The sequence below is a fragment of the Pseudochaenichthys georgianus genome, chromosome 5 (assembly GCF_902827115.2).
Source record: "Pseudochaenichthys georgianus chromosome 5, fPseGeo1.2, whole genome shotgun sequence".
Classification (NCBI taxonomy): Eukaryota; Metazoa; Chordata; class Actinopteri; order Perciformes; family Channichthyidae; genus Pseudochaenichthys; species Pseudochaenichthys georgianus.
The window spans coordinates 6,478,070-6,493,397 of NC_047507.1; the positions used below are offsets into that span (position 1 = coordinate 6,478,070).

Here is a 15,328-nt window from a genome sequence, read left to right on the forward strand (position 1 = left end):
TATAGTACAATTGGATTAGGAGGATAAGGTATGAGGAAAGTATTTCATCAGTGTTGAGTATCTTGGCAGGATTTGAACATGCTGTGGGGTACACGGAGACTCCCCGCACGTTATTGTGTGATTATGAGATTAGATTACAATGTGTTGGTAATGCGCGGCTCTCTATAGGGTGTGTTGTTGCCAAGCACTGTTCACATTCCCTCTCCAGCTGACAGATGGTCCCATCCAGCTTCTCTCTGACAACAAACACACACGGAGAAGTTGCTGACAACCTGCTTCAGGAAGGGCTTCGACGAGCCCTTTCGGAATGTGTGTGTGTACAGCGCGTTCTTATCCGGTGTGTTTCACTCACGCCGCACGCACATATAAACATAGCAAGAGTGCATGGGGGACTCATCATTCAACTTCGGTCTCCAACACAAATAATCACGGGGACCGGCCACATGTTGCATCTCCTCCGCCGTAGGCTCCGACAGCTGTCAATCACTCTGCTGCCCTGTAAGCATTCCTTTGGTGGGCAGTTATTAAATCAAACTGTACAAATATAGCAAATCTAATGCTATTAATCATTGCTTATTGACGTAACCCCTGCGTTAAATTTAGATCTGGCAGGAAAGACTTCCATAGGGAGTCTGTTTAAAAAAGGTCTCGAGATGGTGTTTATTTTAAGGCCCAATGGTGGACATGTTGATGGCTTTGCATGCTTTGGTGTCCAGCCCTCTTCCGCTGAGCCACCTCACAACCGCACAAGAGTATTTCCCAGTTACTTCAAACACGTTGAACATGACTTTCAAAAAGTGCTTATCCATCAGCCGCCCTAAACATTTTCAAATCTTGAAATGACTTATTTGTATAAGTCTTGGCCGCTGCTTAGTTCGGCCCGACTCCCCAGGTCGACTTCACTTCACACAGCCTTGCTTTCATTACACACTGGCACACCTCTGCTCTGATGTATCATTTGTAAACATTGAAACAAAGCTAACTGTATTTGAACAGTTTATCCTTTGGTTTCCCTTTCACCACATTTTTGGGCTGCTAAATCAACAAGCGAAGAACTCGGGTTAACCTCAAAGTGCGGTTCCCTGTTTCTGCTTTCTTGTGGTCTGTCCGGTTGTAGAATAAAGCAACCAGTGAAACGGGACTTCCAGCTGTTGGAGAGAAACCTCTGTTTGTCCAACAATACGTTGAGGCCACCCTCCATTGCCTCTCCCTTATAGATTGTAGAGGAGTGTGTTTGTCTATGGTGTGGCATGGGGCCTTCGCTGTCTTAGCTGTGGCCTCTTTGCCCCGCCTGTACGTGGCTGCTGAACCAAGAAGAACACATCAAACAAACACTCAAACATGGAGCTAAAGGAAGATTAGGTTGCTCTCAACATGAGTGGACTAGTCGACTGCTTTGTCTTACCATGGTGCACACTCCTCTGACCTTTAGAGAGTACCTTCAAGCCAGGGATGAAGCAGTAGGACCTATTTCTAGAAATGTGTTCCCCATTGGCAACCATTTTGAGGTAATGGTAACCAGTTCTTGGCCTTTGGCTGCCATCACTTTTTACCCCAGCCCATCAGAGTGGGACTTCAGCTTTATGATTAATTAATGATTAAAAACAATTCAAAGTCATTTCTGGAAGTAGACATGACTTCGAAATGATGGACAAGCCAATGTTGGTGTGACTTGATGGACCCAAAATGTAATATTTCAATAGTTAAAGGTGGGGTAGGTAAGTTTCAGAAACCGGCTCGAGATACACTTTTTGTTATATTCCATGGAATGCTCTTAACATCCCGATAGCAATGAATATCTGAAGTGCTTTGACAACAAATCCATAAAAAAAATGTCATCTGTAGAAGCCGTAATACTGTAAAAAGTACAACCAATCCGATTAGCCGGGGGATGGCCTCCCTGCCTGTCAGCCTTCCATCGGGGCACAAACTTATCTCGTGCCCTCATTGGTCATGTGCGCGTTCGTGTGTGTTGGAGGAGGGGCTCTGTAAGGAAGTGGCAGATTTTCTCCGGTTGTGTATTTTCAAATTCTAGCGATCTCGAGCCGGTTTCTCAAACTTACCTACCCACCTTTAACATCCATTGGATCAATAGATCTTTGGTGGGAATCAGAACAAAGGTTTGAAATGGAGAAAACATTTAGGAATAAGTGACTTGGTGGATTCACTTCGTAAGCGTCCATAACGAACATGAACATAGCTTCTACTGATATTTTGTACAATGAAGGTCGGGACAATTGATGGGAACTATATCTAAATCGCAATATTGACTAGAGCAATATCCAAATAGCAGGAAGTACAATATCTGGTAAAGGCAAAATATGTGAAAATATGATTGTATATTAAGTATTGTGGTGCTGCAGATGATTTCGTATTTGAAAGACCTACTAAATAAAATCCTTGTTTAGGACTGATCCTCATGTTCATTGATTTTGTGAATGAAAATCAGTGTTCGTCAAAATAATTGCAATATAATGTGTTTCTACTTCCTTAAATTATATTGTGAGTAAAAGTAGAATATTTTCAGTGTTGGCCACTTTTCAGACACCTTAACGTCTTCCACACGGTATCATCTGTAGTAAACACATCTATCCGTCAAACGACTGCGTCTGTCTTTTCTAACTTCGGTCTCGCACTCAACGGCAGCCATTGATGACTTTTCTAGATCCTCTGATCCACTCCGGAGGTATTAAGCCATCAACACAGTGTGACAGACGCTCAGTAGCACTTGTCTCTAATGCGCAGCGTCAAGTTACAGCCGTGTTGGTGGAAAAAAAAAACATCAGTAAACTCCACCCGGGTATGCAGGCGTGGCACAGGGAATGTGTCAGTTGTGCATGCGTGTGTGTCTGAAAATGTGCATGTGCACCACAGCTGTCACTAAATGGTGTATTTCTGTCTCCGTGCAGAGCTGAGATCCACCGGTACCGCTCATCACTTCGCATTCATCCTCAACACCAGCGACTACCGGATCCTGCGTATGGATGAGGACCATGACCGCATGTACGTGGGCAGCAAGGACCACATCCTCTCTCTGGACCTCCATGACATCAACAAGGAACCACATATCGTAAGACCATTCCCATCGTGCACTTTCCCTAAACTCTGGCCCCTTTGCCTCAGCGCTACAACAGCTGCCCCTAAGGGAACACTCCTCTCCTCTATTGCCCCAGCATCACACATGTTGCTCACATCTAGTTGTTCTTGGACCGGTATTTCTTCTGGTGCCGGTTCATTGAAACACTGTAATTGGGTTATGACAATCCCGACAGGACTAATATTAGCCTGGGTGGATATCCTTTTCGCAGTTTCAGCCGATATCTCATAAATGCCAGGGATGTATAACGGGTTGGATTGTAACTATGACATGTCCTCTGTTCCTGCGTCACAGCTCCACTGGCCGGTGTCCGAGCGAAGAAAGATGGAGTGCCTTGTGAGCGGGAAGGATGCCATTGTAAGTACGCCTGTTGTTGACAGCACCCGTAAGCTCAGCGGGGTCGTTCTGCCGAGGTGATTTCCATCAACTTGATAGAATGAGAAAATACGAGCTCCCTCCATTGTACAAATGGTTTGCACAAGTGAGGAACCTTGTTAAAATCACCTGTTGGGTTCGGAGTGAAAGAGCTGCCTCGCCAAAGAGACCGAAATGGATTTGGAGCAAAGTCAATCTCACCACTCTCCGCTCTGCCAGGCCAGGGTGGGCAGCACAACACTATTGGCAGATAGTTTGATATATTGTCCAGATATACAGCGAAGCACAGTATAACAGGTTTATTTCCATCCACTTAGACTTACGGTAAAGCTGCAGGAGGTGTACCAGTAAACCACGGCTATAAATGTCTTTTTATTTCGAAGTTTATTGCCCACTAATTGGTCTTTGTGTCTCCAGGAGGAGTGTGCAAACTTCATCCGCCTGGTCGAGCCATGGAACCGGACTCATCTGTACATCTGTGGGACGGGAGCTTACAATCCAGTCTGTACCTTCGTGAACAGGGGACGCAAACCCCAGGTTAGGATGAACGAGGAGTGTTCAAGCAAAGGAGATGAACTCCTTTTACATCGACTCGGCCAACATAAACAGCTTTCTCCATCTGCGTCATGAATGGCATAGCTTGGCCTCTCCCTTTTTTTTTTTTTCTCTTACCAGGGTTCTCTATCCACCTTACGCTGGGTTCCCTTTACGATTTCCCTCCATCATTAAGCCTGCTCGAGGTACCATGTCTCCGCGTCTGGCCAAGCAGCACAGCTTCACCGGCGCACAGCTGTCCTCCCCAGCGAGCCGTTAAAGCTGCTCTGTTTAGTCTCAGCCTTTTAATGGGACCTCTTGAATTTCCTAAACCGAGCCAGTCGTCCCTGCCTTTGCGTTACTCCCCTTTAACACCTCACTCTTCCTTAAATATCACACTTGTTCCCTTAATGACGGCCGGGGGAGTTTTAAAAACCGGATAAATAAAATATTAATGTCCCCGTTGGACTCTCCCTGGAGATATACAGTGCTGCTGCAACGGCAAGCGTGCCTCGCATGAGTCCCCTGTTGCATATGGTTCCTACATGACCCTCTGCTAATGAAGGGCTTCCATCCATCCACTCACCTATCCATTCACCCCTTCATGCATCCAGGCCGCCCGCCAGCCGCCAGCGTGTGAGACGTTGGGTAATTGGAAGTGGGAGCTCCCATTATGGGGTGCCAGTGGAATGTTCCAGTTCTAGTCCATTAATGAGAGGACTGTTTTTTCCTCCGTCACACTGAGCAGACGGGTCCGAGTCCCCCCCCCCCCCCAAACAAACCCTCCATGACCACCTTTCTCAGCTGGGCTGGGGACTGATTGGAAATTAATTGATACACACATATTCAAGATAAAGGCTTTTATTGTCATGTGTGCAAAGCGACTGTAGTGCAATGAACATCTTAGGTCACAGGCACCTCCAACAGTGCAACACAATAAAACGGATAAAATAGTGCAAGTAAATAAAATGAAATAGAATAATATAATAGTGCAGAATAGTCTATATATACATATATCCTGCCGCAGACCTTTCTATCATTAATAATTCAACTTTCAGACAGGTTTTTGTCATTTGATTTCACCGCTGCAGGGTATATTCTTAGGCTTGCCAGCTTTAAGTAGGGGCCCTGTAGTTTTTGTAAACGGTAATAGCCAAATGTTTTGCTTTGGCAGCAGCTTTTAGGGGAATGTATGAAGCATACTGCGAGCGCCTTTATTGACTCAACCACAGGATAGGGAACCATCTGGTCAAATAAAGCTACACACGTTTGCTGCACAATCCTTCACACACATAGTATATGTTCCTAATTCACTTGCATTCCTAAAGGTTTTCACGGGTCGTTAACATTCTTAAATTCAATTGTTTTAAATGTAGGCCCGAAAAGGTTGAATGTTTTGGAACATTTTGAAAATAATGCTTTACTGATTTATTTATGTTTCCCTCAGAATGGGAGCTCAACTGAAACAAAACAAGCTTCCTCCCGATCAGTTCTACTCACTATTATTCTACCCTTCCAGCTCCTTTGGATTTCAATCTTTAATTTAACAAGATTAAGACTCGGATGCAATTCTTCTACACTTTGCTGCGATGGGGAAATGTACAATTTAACCTGATGTGGATGGAGAATATGTTATTGAAGCCAGCTGGCAGCCGTATGAAGCCTGGGGCTGCCTCTTTTTTTATAAAGAATGTCAAATTAGTAATGGATTAAGTGTTTGAAACCCAGGTGAAAAGTGTCAAAGCGATTAAGCCAGAAGTACAACTTGCTAACAGACTCCAGCAAACCTTCATTATTGTTCGGCTGCAGTCACCGCGGCCAAGATGAGCAAGTGCTTTAGCCAGAACTCTATCCGACCCTTTGACAGCGTTCTGGTCTGACTCAAAGAAATGCTATCACTTATTTTCATTCTAACACATTTTTGTTGAATATAACCATACAGAAGAAACCAGTATTACATCTAATTCTTAACTTCTTAACCTGCAAAATCCCTGGTTCCATTTTCTAGTCTCTCAGTAGCATTGCTTTGGTGAGTTTCTGATCCTTTCTAAAAACCAGGCCAGTTTCGAGAGATGAAGCTCCGACAGGTCCCTGATCCCTCCTCCTCAGTGGCGTAACATCCAGACTCTGTTGCTGTCTCCTGTTTTAGACCTCCATGTATCTGCAGATGGCCCAGGCCAGAGGGAGGGCTAGCCGCGCAGCTGAACCCAGCGCGGTGCACGACACGCCTGGACTTAAGGTGCGATGTGGGCCCTGTCTGCACCGCAGCCCTGCGTTCTGCCCGGGCTCGCGGTCCCCAGCAGCATGCTCCCCCCCCTTCCTTTGTGTGTGTCTGATCACATTTTGTCCTCACCATCCCTAACACGGCCATCACTTGTTTATCTCCGTAACATTTAGCATGCATCCCTTCCAGTCCGTGCACCACCGTTGATTTTTGTGTGATGTGGAATTGCATTTAATGTCTTTTTTGTTTCACCCATGTTCTCTTTGTGTTCGCCTCATTGTCTAAACACCCCTTGTGTGTTCGCCATTCTCCATCCGTGCTTTGCGTCTGTGCTAAATGTCACATTTTTGCATGAGAACTGGGTTATCAAGTGGCGGCTGTTATCAGTTGACTTTTGCAAGACTCACATTTAATTATCTTCCACAGCTGTCCAGTGCATGGCATACTCCTTTTGTGTTGCATCTCAGAGCCCATTAAATACAGATCAGATGAATCCTCCCGCTTATCTGAGACAACGCAGGATGCCCCGCCCCTCAGCCCCTCCCCGCATCGGGCCCTCCTCCACCTCCTGCAGGAATGTGGTGCCGTCTCTCCCACTCCTCAGCATCTGACCCGCAGCAGGCTCTGTTGGCCCAGAGCAAACAGCAGCCATCTGTAGCCAACTAGCTGTGCTGCAAAGGAGCTGCATACTTGAACATGCCTCCACTGTTTGAGCTCTCCGCGCACTTTGAAACACCGAGAGGGACTCACGCAGGACATAAAGGCTCGAGGTGCCACTCTTTGAAAGTTTCTTTATTCCAAACATGTTTCAACTTTTGGGGAAGGGTCATATTTTACGGCACGGTTGTAAAAGTACGCTCAGGGCACAGTTCCCCTCTGGTACACATACATGTTTGTGACCTTTTTTCTTACACGTCGACATCTGGCGCGGCTGGGAGTCGGCCTCCAGCACCTCCTTACTTGCACGAGTGCTGATTGTAATCAAAGATGAGTAGGGAATTACACGAGGCAATGAAGTGAGTTTGGCACAGTGCTGTATTCGCTCCCCTGATTTAGCGCTGATGGACAATGACAGAAATGTCTCCATCGCCGTACCCGTTGCGAGTGAACTATTTGGTTTTGGACGTGCTTTGCTTTCTGAGGCGGAGCTACAGGACATGTCATCGCACGCCACTAATTCATTTCCCAAGCCCTCATTCCTGCCAATCAACTCGCGGTGCTTGCGTGCAGTGATGCCACGAGCGGTGAGCATCAGTCATCCCGCCTCCATCCCCGGTTGTTTTCGCTGTGCTGGATTACAGGTGTCAGCAGCCATAGGCACCGAGCAGCTGAGAGACGTCTGGCATGTAGTTTATAGTGCCGAGGGAAGAAGACGGTGTTGTTTTCCCGCAGTAAAGTGGCGTAGACATGGATCAGAAATTCCTTGCTTCCCTGCATGTATTTTTCCGTAAGAACGCACGCTCATTATTCTGATACTCCATCCCCCATCAGGCCGTAGAGGTCCCACAGGAGTCAGGCGGAGCACATTGGCTGCCTCGCTTTCCCCACACGAGGGAATCATGGTGACGAGATGAAGAGTGCTGAATGTATTGCTGTATCCATGTGATTTCTTTTCCCATTTCAGGAAGACATCTTCCATTTGGAGCCGGGCAAAGTGGAGTCTGGGAAGGGGAAGTGCTCCTACGACCCGAATGTCAACAGCGTGTCAGCTTTGATCAGTGAGTATCGCCATGGGTTTGGTCACGTGAGGGCGTAACCATGGGCAGGCCTAGCAACGGCAGTTTCATGGATTGTTTATCTTTTTCTTTAGATGCCTCATAATGCATATTTTTAAAGTTCTTTTCCGTCTGCCATTGGAGAAGAAGAAGAAGTCAAGAAGGTCACGCTCAGTGTCCTTTACATTCTTTCCCACAGTTAGCTGCATTTACAAATCAGCCACATCATCAGGCATATGTCCTTGTTAAGGTGGAGGTGGACATGATGTGTCTCTTAATGGGAATCATGCCTTCCAATAAAATACTTAAAGCGTGTTGGGAAAGCATTGCTGTGCTTTCATTACCATTTGAAGAGTAAGGTGATCTCTATTCACGTGTGTACCAAGGCTCACAGTCTTACTTCCCACAGGGCCTGAAGTATTTGCCCATGTTTTAATAGTTAAACAATCCTCTGCTTACATACCATTATATTTACAGTGGGGGGGTAATGGTGTTGCGTAATTTAATTACAAAATATAATCAGTTACGGTAACTGGGAAGAAATATGTTATTGAATTACAGCTACTAGACCTTGTGTTAGTAATTACATAGATATTATTTTCAAGTTAAATATTTTCATTAAAGAGCTTATATGCAGAAGTCAATTCTATTGGTTATTCAAGTTATATTAAAGAACTTTGAATACAAGTTTGACTGTACTCAATTACTACAGGGTAACTAGTAAACTGCTACCTATTACATTTCAAAAGTATGGATACAGACTCAGATTGAGAGGGGAAAAATGTGCAAAGCATTTTGAAATGAGGGAATAGTTTTTAACTTTTGTATTTTTTTTTTTTTTTTTTTTTTTTTGGCGGGCTCCTTTTGGGGTAAAATATTGAAAATAAATTAGATCTACTTCAGCGAGGAAGTGTGTCCCAATGTTTATTTACTATCTATCCATTATGTCCTGGTGTATCTACACATAACCATGATTAGTTTAGCCTTTCATCTAGTGTAGCATTCGTAAGGGCAGTGTCCTCTGTCTCTTCGCCCAAGGTCACTTAGTGAGACAGACCACACAGTTGCCACCAGTGAAAGGCGATCTTCTCTCTGTGGGGCGAGACAGCGGGTGTAAATCACTGCCACTGCGTTCCCACATTAGCGCAGTGCCAGCTGACCGGTATGGAACCAGCACTGTTATCCAAGATGGATTCATCCCCCACTTCCTCCAGTTAGCATCCTACAAGGGACACGGTGTTGATAAGGACCGAGATCCACAACAATAGATTCACCGTTGGACTTGCTCACCACATTAGACACCCCATCATCCGTGGACGTTTTAATGACGCGTCATCAATCTCCATATAGCGCTGATGAACACCATGACATTGAATATAATGGTGGTGGGACGGTGTTTTCCTCTGCTGTACCTCCTGCTGTCAGCTTACTCTCTGACAGTCCCACCTGCTCTGCAGCTGGAGGACCAACACCTTGCCTTTCTGTGCCTTAACAAGGCTGTTGTATACATGTGTCAGTCTGCACACATGGATGTGCTCATAGTTTGTCTTTATGGAGTGCGTGCAAAGGCTGTTTTCAGGAAGTTCGAGCACTGTAAGGAATGTACTATTATCGTTCAAGAAAATGGCATAGTGGTCTCAAGATTGGGAGGGATTTAGAAGTGTCACAGGAAGTGCCTTGATGCTTAAATCTTATTGTCCAGAGTTACCAATAGTATTGGTTTTAGCCCAAGTATTTAACAATTGGAAACGTACTGGTCCATATTTAATAATACTATACTAATAATACTACAATTTGCAACTTGACGATAAAATATACTGTGACTTGTATACCTCTCGTATTTATCATTGTAACTCAATCTTGAAAATGACTCTGTTAATAATTTCGCAACGATGTCATCACTATCACTGACATGAGCCATCATGAACAAACTTATGCTAATCAGAAATCTATCTATTAAATCTATCGATTAGATTTATGATTCGAAAAAATGATAAAAGTAGGGTAGACTAATGAAAAATATAACGAAACAAATATTTAAAAAATATACAAAATATAAACTCGTTATAACTCGTATAAACTTGTTTTTGCTCCCATTTTTCATGAGATGAACTCAAAGATCTAAAACATTTTTTATATTCACAAAATAACCATTTCTCTCAAATATTGTTCGGTTAGGGTTTGAGTTAGGGTTAGGGTTAGGGTAATGTTGTGAATCGAGTGGCCCGTGGTGGTGGTGGGGTTATGGTATGGGCAGGCGTATGTAATGGACGACGAACACAGGCCACTCGATTCACAACATTACCCTAACCCTACCCCTACCCCTCACACCAGATACTGCCTGGTTTTCGGACCCCCCCAATAAAGCAAAATTGCACGTTTCAGAGTGGCCTTTTATTGTGGCCAGCCTAAAGCACACCTGTGCAATAATCATGCTGTCTAATCAGCATCTTGATATGCCACACCTGTGAGGTGGGATGGATTATCTCGGCAAAGGAGAAGTGCTCACTATCACAGATTTTTTCAGATTTGTGAACAATATTTGAGAGAAATGGTTATTTTGTGTATATAGAAAATGTTTTAGATCTTTGAGTTCATCTCATGAAAAAAGGGAGCAAAAACAAAAGTGTTGCGTTTATATTTTTATTCAGTGTAAATTTAAAACAAAAACATTTTATTTAATGTTTTAAATATATATTTTTTTTTAATATTTTAGGCCATCAGAGCGGCTCTAGAGGGCCCTGACGGCTCGCCACTGTAAATACATAATAATAAGATATTAGTGTGGTAGTGGTGGTCTAATGGATCGTGAAGTGGGCTGAAGATCGGAAGGTTGTGAGTAAGGCACTTAGTCCTTAGCCCTTCCAGGGAGAATGTCCCTGTAATTGGTAATCCCTTTGGATAAAAGCGTCAGCTAAATGTAAAGTAATAAGATTGTCTGGTTGGCAGTGCACTCTGAGCATTACCTTACATTAGCAACTACATGTAATAGAATATACTGTATATATATCAAGATATTAAACTGCATTGTGTGCCATGCTACAAATCAAGCCTAATAGGGAAAGCTAATGGACTGTGGTTAGGCAAGTTGTTTTCATTTCCCCGGTCATCGGTAATAAATGACACCGTCCTCATACAGACACTGTCCTCAAATATACAATTGTCTTATGGGATCCTTTGTAAGAAATGTAAAGAAACCTCTGCACATATTGAGCATCTTTGTCTTTGTGAAGCTGAGCGTCCGTATCATAAAATAAAACATTCCTGAAATGTTGAGTTCTAAATAAAAGCCATGTTTTGTTGTGCCACGATGCTGGTGTGCCAGAGTGAAGGAACGTCTCTAAACTGAGCCGTCCCCTCTCTTAGATGGTGAACTGTATGCGGGGGTCTATGTTGACTTTATGGGAACAGACTCGGCCATTTTCCGGACTCTGGGAACAAAGACTGCCATGCGGACCGATCAGTACAACTCCAGATGGTTAAATGGTAAATGTTCTTCAAAAGCTTCACAATGATACTCATCCAGTGTGTGAGGAAGATGTGTTATCCCAAATGTGTGAGTACATGTTAAGATTCTGGCGTTGGCATGTGTGAAGAATCCCCCAACAAATGATCAACAGGAAATGCTGACAGTTTATAGAAGATTTCCAGCCAGATGTTTCCCGAAAGGCGTCTTCGACCTTAAGATCTCACCACCTCTCTCCCCACAGACCCTACTTTCATCCACGTGAAGCTCATCCCTGACAGCGCAGAGAGAAATGACGACAAGCTGTATTTCTTCTTCCGGGAGAAGTCATCCGAGATGGGCCAGACTCCGGTAACCCAGTCCCGTATTGGACGCATCTGCCTGGTGTGTACACAGTGGGAAGCGTGTTTGTTTTTGGGTGTAAACATAATGAAAAGAAAACCTGCGTCGATATGAAGAGCAGGCGGGGGGCTCCCCAGGCGGGGGGCTCCGCAGGCAAACTAGTGTTTGGTCAACGCTGACGTGCTGGAATCCACATGTGTCTTTAACCTTCCTGTCTACAATGCACCCCTCTGTGTGGGAGGTCGCCCTCTGACCTCTGACCCGGTGACCTCCTGACCTCTTCTCCCTGGTAGTCCTGAAAACATTTGAAGCGTTTAGTGTAAAACATTTCACTCGTTTTTTCGCATGTCAATATATGTTATGTCATGAATTATCTTTTAAAACAGAACGCAAGTAATACGCAGCGTAAAAGCGACATCGTTTTTTTTCTGGAACGACATCCATTTTTAAAAATCTTTTCCACTGGTTGAGTTCTGCTTGTGTTTAAAAGGATTATAAACTAACAACACTGAAGCTCCGTAGGCCGACACCTCATACATATACTTCTTCCATTTGTACTTTTCACAATCAAAATCCTTGATATATATACTATTGATATCAAGTCTTTTGCATCGTTGTGTTATCCATTCACAATATTCCTCCTCTTACTGTAAGCCTGTTTACACTAGAAATGCAAATGTAGCTTAGCAACAAAAACAAATATCAACAAATGTGAATAGAAAGTGTTTATACGGTGTTAGCGTGTGTCCATGCGTCCCCGTATGGATTTGCGTGCATACGTGAGCGGTACAGGGAGTGTATGAGCACGGGTATAAGTGAGAAAATGTGGCGTACGTGTGCTTGTCGCCTCAGCTGTTCACCGTTTTAATTATTTGAGGGGGTCAGGTGCTGACCCGGCACACAAACACTCGCTCGCCTCTCAGTGGGCTGTCATTCCCACTTCTCCTCACATCTGGATACTTTTATTGCCACTCGCTCCGCACCCCGCACACCACCTTAAAGACACTCGGTATACTGTAATTACACTGGGAATTCTAAAAACATTTCAAATCCCACAATGGGATTCATCAGAAGTGCGTGGAAAAGCCTACATCCAGCCTTCAGAAGGAAAAATACATTCTTTCTCTAAAGACGCTGATTATGGAGCACATACTGGTGTCGGCTCTTTCTTACTGGGATAGATTCTGGCCTCGCTCCACCACAGATGGGAGAGTCTAAATAGGAGGAGACAGTGTTTACCATCGCAACCCCCCCTCCCTCTTAGCTTCCTGGCTTTGCATCATGTACTGTGTGTGTGTGTGTGTGTGTGTGTGTGTGTGTGTGTGTGTTGTGTGTGTGTGTGTGTGTGTGTGTGTGTGTGTGTGTGTGTGTGTGTGTGTGTGTGTGTGTGTGGTGTGTGGGTGTGTGTGTGTGTGTGTGTGTGTGTGTGTGTGTGTGTGTGTGTGTGTGTGTGTGTGTGTGTGTGTGTGTGTGTGTGTGGCTCCACCTGGGTTTGTTTTCAGAAGGGAAGACGGGAGGATGTGAGTGTGATGGAAACTGTTCTGTGTCTCCACCCCTCTTAATACAGAATGATGATGGCGGCCATTGCTGTCTGGTGAACAAGTGGAGCACCTTCCTGAAGGCCAGGCTCATCTGCTCCGTGCCGGGCGCCGACGGCATGGAGACGCACTTCGATGAGCTCCGTAAGTACAAACACCTTCACGACAATTGCAAAGTGAGGTTCCTTTCACAATGTTCAGTTGACGCAGTGATCTGCGGGGCACTTGGTGTGGGGGGGGGGTGTTGTTTAGACTTCATTGTCAATCAAAGAGACCGTCAGACATCTGATGTGTTTTCCATTTGCTTCCCACCGATGTTGCCAGATTCCATCCGACACATCTATCCCAGCAACTCATCGTTTCATTTAGTTAATTTGCACATTATTTAAAAACAAAGTGAATGCTTCAGAGTTTTGTTTGTCTGCCCGATGTTGTCATGAATTTACATTTAAAGCCACATATTTAAAATACACTATGATGATCTTTGTCGTTTCACAAACATTTTTAAAACTAGATGGTTTTAGTTATCTGAAATATAAACACGCCTTTGTTGCACCTGAATAAGAGACATTTCATTTTCTCTGAGAATTGTATTATGCAAGTTATTGTTAAGAAGTGTATCTGTAGGCTATATCATTGACATTAAAATGACTCGAACTGTGACATGGAATAGCGGACTTCTATTTAACACAGAGGCACTACTTTTTCAAAAATAATAGTATCACTACCGTCTTACAGTGTGCGTGTGTTAACCACTGTTTTTCGAGAGAAACCAAATCCTCTCTTTGTGCAGTTAATCATTTTGAAAGTCAGTATCACATCGAAAAGAAGAGAATGGCAGAATGACAAGACGGAATTTATTCCAGACATATTCATTTTCAAGTTCCTGTCACGTATGATCACGTCTGATATATTAAGTAGAGAATAATGTACTGCGGGTTAGATTCGACTGCAGCACCTGCCAAGAGCGTGTACACACACACACACACACACACACACACACACACACACACACACACACACACACACACACACACACACACACACACACACACACACACACACACACACACACACACACACTAGAGCTAAGTCCTTGGCCCACTCCCATCATTTGGCCCCTATAGTGTACTGTAATGAGAATGACACACATGCGGTTGTTGAAGTTTTCTTTCAAGATGTCTTAAACAAAAGTGTGTGTTTTATGGATGTGTGTAGGGGGGTGTCCTGATGGCGTGCAGATCAGATCGCCAGGCAGGAATGTCTGAGAGTGTGAGACTATTAGCATCTCCAGGGGAAGCTCTTTCCCTTTCTGTCTCACTGGTTTAAAATAAACCCAAACAGTGATAGGGGACTGGTGCTTGAGGCAACTGTTGCTCTAGAACTAATCTCAAGAATGAAAAGTGCCTGTTGAATCTGATGATCGTGTTTGTGTCTCTTTATCTGGCTGACGCATACAATGTTTTTATCTGCGTGCAGCTCCAACGCTTTGTTTTTACAAGTGACGTTTGTTTTATACCTCTTTAACCAACAAAATAATGGACACACGTTTTGTCTTGCCATGTTTGCAGCCTTACAAATGAGGATTCTGTATCTGTCAGGTCAGGGAGGACACGGGCGTGCTGCTGCAGAGTGGCTTTGTGACGGAGCTGGAGAGTTGTCAATGTTTGGCACCAGTGATGGCTTAACGCTAACTGCTTAAATTAGACAACAACCAAGGACATGCATGACAGGGGAGACATGCCTAAAGAGAAGGACAATGCATGTCAGTTTGAATAGCAAAGACTCCCGGGGGGAACAATACATTGGATATGATTTGAGTTTGATGCTAGTGGCTTCAGTTTGTGTTAAGTTTGAGTCGGCACAGATTTAAGGATTTCTTAAGGGCTAATTGGTCTTTAACCTTTGTACACTGAATTGAAGTCCTTGAAGTAATAGTTTGACGTTTTTAAAATAACCCTTGAAGTAGTTAGTTAGTTAGACAACTCTCATGCTGTAACCACAATATGAAGCCACAGCCATGAGGCAGTTAGCTTA

The 15,328-nt window shown here is 44.2% G+C and overlaps 1 protein-coding gene across 4 annotated transcripts in view; it reads left to right on the forward strand.

The window, feature by feature from the left end:
- Nucleotides 1–15,328, forward strand: part of LOC117446747 (semaphorin-3F-like) — a 71,314-nt gene that overhangs the window by 38,487 nt on the left and 17,499 nt on the right. For 2 of the 4 annotated variants that reach the window (XM_034083127.2, XM_071203057.1), the window contains exons 3-10: nt 2,910–3,070; nt 3,392–3,454; nt 3,890–4,009; nt 6,156–6,245; nt 7,855–7,948; nt 11,312–11,431; nt 11,656–11,795; nt 13,321–13,435. In XM_034083127.2, the coding sequence (XP_033939018.1) occupies nt 2,910–3,070; nt 3,392–3,454; nt 3,890–4,009; nt 6,156–6,245; nt 7,855–7,948; nt 11,312–11,431; nt 11,656–11,795; nt 13,321–13,435 (903 nt within the window). The remainder of the gene's footprint in view (nt 1–2,909; nt 3,071–3,391; nt 3,455–3,889; nt 4,010–6,155; nt 6,246–7,854; nt 7,949–11,311; nt 11,432–11,655; nt 11,796–13,320; nt 13,436–15,328) is intronic. The other 2 variants (XM_034083129.2, XM_071203058.1) reach the window with 1 other exon arrangement.